The 4386-nt window shown below is 34.8% G+C and overlaps 1 protein-coding gene across 1 annotated transcript; it reads right to left on the bottom strand.

Moving 5' to 3' along the window:
• Nucleotides 1–2142: 2142 nt before the first annotated feature.
• Nucleotides 2143–3792, bottom strand: LOC143042318 (uncharacterized). The gene is made up of 2 exons (XM_076214586.1): nt 3453–3792; nt 2143–2757 (listed from the first exon to the last, which is right to left on the bottom strand). Exons 1-2 carry the CDS (start codon nt 3754–3756, stop codon nt 2546–2548), a joined length of 516 nt encoding a protein of 171 aa, XP_076070701.1. The 5' UTR covers nt 3757–3792; the 3' UTR covers nt 2143–2545.
• Between the last annotated feature and the right edge of the window lie 594 nt (nt 3793–4386).

Below are 4386 nucleotides of genomic sequence, written 5' to 3'. Positions count from 1 at the left end.
CGTCGCAAAAGGTACATTTTGTATGAATTAAATATCAACGAGTTTAGGGTCCGCCATCTTGGGCTGTGGGTAACTTAAGTTACCCACAGCCGTTTAAGCACAGTGACAAATGTATGTTTGATTTCCTTTTTCATCTTTTCTTCCTTTTCCAGAAACCCACTCACACATAATTTACACATTGTGTTTCGTCCCCAAACGATTTTATATCTGACTTTCATTGAGGAATTTGAGATTCATTTTCATTTTTGTGACAATTTCATATAACCCCAATATTTACCTTTCATGGCCTGTTGTAATTTCATTAACCTAATAAGCGACGTTCGTCAGTTTAAGAAGCGTTTGGTTTATCTGCTGTTTTATGATTTAAAATGAAATCATTATTTAACTGATTTTTTACTTAGCAGAGGCGGATTTAGGGGGGGGGGCAGGGGGCCCGGCCTCCCCTTTTTGGAAAAAAAATTGGTTGCTTATATAGGGAATCATTGAAGCGTGACTAGAGCGGGCCCCCTCTTAGGTAAGTCAGTGGGCCCCCACTTATGTAAATTTCTGGATCCGCCACTGCTTGGTGTCATTTACTACCTGTTTTGCGATTGAAATTCGTTTTTATAACCATCAGAAAATCATGTTACATGAGGATCATGACGGGTGCCACATGTGGAGAAGGATTTGCTTACCCTTCCGGAGCACTTGACCACCTCCTCCCCCCAAAAAAAATCCCCCATAATTTATTGGTTAGGTATATGTTGCTCAATTTTCTATGTTGCGTTTTGCGTACTGGCGGTTGTATTTTCTTCTTTTTTCATTTTTTTCCCACATGGCAATGGCGGTTTTAATTTCTACTCTCATTTAAACTTGGTGTTTTTTGTGAACACGTGACACTAAATTTGAATCGGGTAAGAACATTAATTTAGTTCATCCAGATTTTGCGGTAACTTCTTTGGTTTCTTTGAAGTACTATTAAAATGTTATTTTCTCTACAACAATGTGTATAGATTATCGGGTTTTCTACACATTGATATCGTAAAATATCAGCCGCGAGCCACAATGTGATATAGGCAGAGGGAAGGACGATAAACACTGTTACAGGTTTCACATTGTGTCGAGCGGCTGATATTTTTCGATATCTATACGAAGAAAACCCGATTATCTTTTTATCGTTCTATTACTGGTCGTTTCTTTCTCCCTAAGACAGTTTTACGCTTGACAAAAGCAAGCTTGATAACGTCTCCTCTCGCATTGTGACGTCGCTGATAACTTCTCCTCTCACGTTGTGGCGTCGCTGATAATGTCTGGTCTCGTTTTGAAGTCTTGATACGAGAATTACGGAGCAACAGAACAGGGTGATATAGGCAGAGGGAAGGACGATAAACACTGTTATAAATGTTGTTTTCTCGATAACAACCTGTACAATGTAATATTTACACAATGTTATCAATGTCATTTTCTCGATAACAACATGTGCAATGTTATTGTTGTTATTTTATCGATTACAACGTGTGAAATGTTATTACTTTGAAGTAAAATTATTACAAACGTAAATGCATTGTTGTTAGTAATTTGATGTTACATTTGAACAAAGAATATAATAATCGTATTATACTTGTCTCTGATTTGAACTCAGATTTGAACTGTTATTTTGATACCGGAATAATGTTACTTTGAAATGAAATGACGAATTAGTAAATAACTCTGGCTGTGTTGGCTGGCTTGAGCCTCATTGACTGTTGTCTTGTTATATATTTACTTTCTACGAGTAACTTGAACTCAACTAATTGATAAGCTGACTGACCCCATATCACAATGCGAGTTCATAGTGCACTCTCCGCTTAGGTCAATGTGTGGTCTTTATTGACAAGTGTGGTTATTTGTGGCCATAAAAAGCAAAAGGGCAGAGTCCTCTGTAGACTCGCCAATGAATTTCTCACGAGGATCGTTAACCCCGGTATTGTTGAGGGTTATTATCTTCACAATAGAAGATAACCAAAAGCGATCTTCCTTCAAAGTTTCAACAAAAGCAGACAGATAAATCCTAACAGTAAAAAATCAGCGTGAAAAAAGTAGGTAAATAGCTGTTCTAGATCACCCCTATTAAAATTATTAACTACGATTATATGGCCTCCCACCATAATTTTACGACGACAATTTGCAATTCTAATCCAAATTTACTTACATATATGTAATAAATCGTAATAAAAGTAAGTAACACACAAAAATGTTCGTGATATTATCTAACTTAATCGTGCACATAAATATATAGGTGTAGGAGGATTCCCACCATATAAATACACAACAGACAATAAATAAACAATCAAACAAAAACAACTGTGATACATTTAGACCTGTCAAACACAGTGCAGGCTGGTCATCACCACGAAGACGAGAATTTGGAAAATGTTAAATATTTCATTATTTCACCTGATTAAAAAATACTATGTGAGTCATGTAGTTCTATTAGTTCTATTCCAGAAAAATGAGGACAGCGGAACTGGCAGACGACACTGCTGGTCTTCGTCTGGTTTCTACATCGGGACCGGAAGATCTTCATTTACTGCTGTGTATCAGTATTCGAACCAATTTTGGAGAGGTGCGGAATAGAATGGCTCATTAGTCTTGGTTTACTCATCCTCGGTCTATTTAAAAGTCTGACCTCGTCTAAAACCATCTTGTCTTGAACTTTCTGTATTTTTTCCTCCGTCAGTAGTGCTTTTCTTTCCATCACTCTTGCATATCTTTCTTCAAAATCTCTGGCTGCTTTTCCTGTTAATAAAATATAGAATATATAAAACAGTAAAGTCACATTTCCCAAAAATTATTTTACGACAAGTCCATTTGTAGCCTCCACCACAAACACCATCCGATGAGTAGAGATTGATCATGTGGTGTTGTACCATCTTAGGTCAAAAGTATTTTACTATTTTGCCTAAACATATAAATCGTACAATCCATCATATATTTCATAATTAATGCAAGAAACTGTAAACATTTCTGAATTCCACAAACGAAAAAAGCATTCGCTTTGGACAAGCAACATCTTAAATAGAATTTTTATCAACGTGTACTCAGTTTTTTAAAGACAAGTGGCAAAACGTTATTATTTGCGCAAATGAATTTTGGCGCATAAAGACGATTTTTTTCATGTGCAAACGGATTTCTCAAGTTTATTAAACAGAAGCAGTTTATATACAATCAAAGATGGTATTAAAAAAAAAATGCCATACATGTACTACAAAAAAACAAACAATGTTATTCTCCCATTCCCCCCGACAATTCAAGTTGGTTCAATATATAATGTGTTTCCATTTACTTTCAAACTGCAACGGTTGATTTTTTATTTTATAAATGTTTTAGTTATGTTGTGTTTGTGTGTCTGTGCTATATTTTAGCGCTGGTCAGTGTTTTTTTATCTTGATGATTGTATGCCAAAGTATTCTTTAAATTTTGAATTCTCATACCTTTCGATCGCAGATTTTCTTCCCTAAGAATATTAGCTATCATCATTTTCTCTTCTAATTCCTCTGCCATTTCTCTTAAATTTTCCTTCGAGTTTTTGACATTTTGATGGTGTCGAGAAAGTTTTGGCGGTGTTCTAACTTCTTTTGTAGGTCCTAATGGATAATAGTAGTACAGTCCTGATGGCCCAACAGTACTTCTTCTATCAAACGTCTTTGTTGAACTTGTATCTGTATGATGAACGGTTACAGAACTCTGGTTTGTGTCTGAATTTTGCTTCTTGGGTTTTGACGTTCTAGCGCCCATCTTGAAATTTTAAATGCCAGTACTGTGCAGCACTCTACTTATCGCAATAATCCAACGACGTCATAATACAAACCGCGCAACGTTCTGATTTAAAAGTGCGCATTTTGTTGGTTTTTTTTTTTTTTTTTTTTGCCATTTTCAAATCGTATCTAGGTTCAAGATTTTAAATGACATTGAAATACATTGCCTTATCAAGCATGATTATAAACAAATCCTAAAAACTTTTTCTGATAAGAAGTCCAATGCAAAGTCCTCGACTGAAAGATTTTAAGGTAGATCATAAGTAAATGTATTTTGAGACAGAATTTTCTTATAATTTGCCAAAATGAAGATTTTACTATGCTTTTTTCAAAAATATCATAAAAAGTATGGGTCACCGTGCTATTTTTCAAGCTATGAATCGTTGAAAATTGCATAAATTTGGTTAGTTTGTTCATGAAAAAAACATATAAGAGTGCATAAAAAAAAATTTCTATGAAATAGAATTTTGAAATAAATTGTGAGAAGATAGGTTTCATAATATGTTTTAAGAAAATAAAAAGAAAACATGGTGTCACCGAACTTGTTTTCTTGCCACAAGTAAAAATAAAAAAAAAATCCCTATTAGCCCAGTGTAAATTTTGTACAAAA

Source organism: Mytilus galloprovincialis, chromosome 8, assembly GCF_965363235.1.
Source record: "Mytilus galloprovincialis chromosome 8, xbMytGall1.hap1.1, whole genome shotgun sequence".
Lineage (NCBI taxonomy): Eukaryota > Metazoa > Mollusca > Bivalvia > Mytilida > Mytilidae > Mytilus > Mytilus galloprovincialis.
The sequence above is the reverse complement of the archived record's forward strand: the minus strand, read 5'-3'. Positions and strand labels throughout refer to the sequence as shown.

Coding starts and splice junctions, on each gene's coding strand:
- LOC143042318 (XM_076214586.1), bottom strand. CDS start 3,756: ATGGGCGCTAGAACGTCAAAACCCAAGAAGCAAAATTCAGACACAAAC. Junction 2,758..3,452: donor AGAAAATCTGCGATCGAAAG/GTATGAGAATTC, acceptor TTTTATTAACAG/GAAAAGCAGCCAGAGATTTT.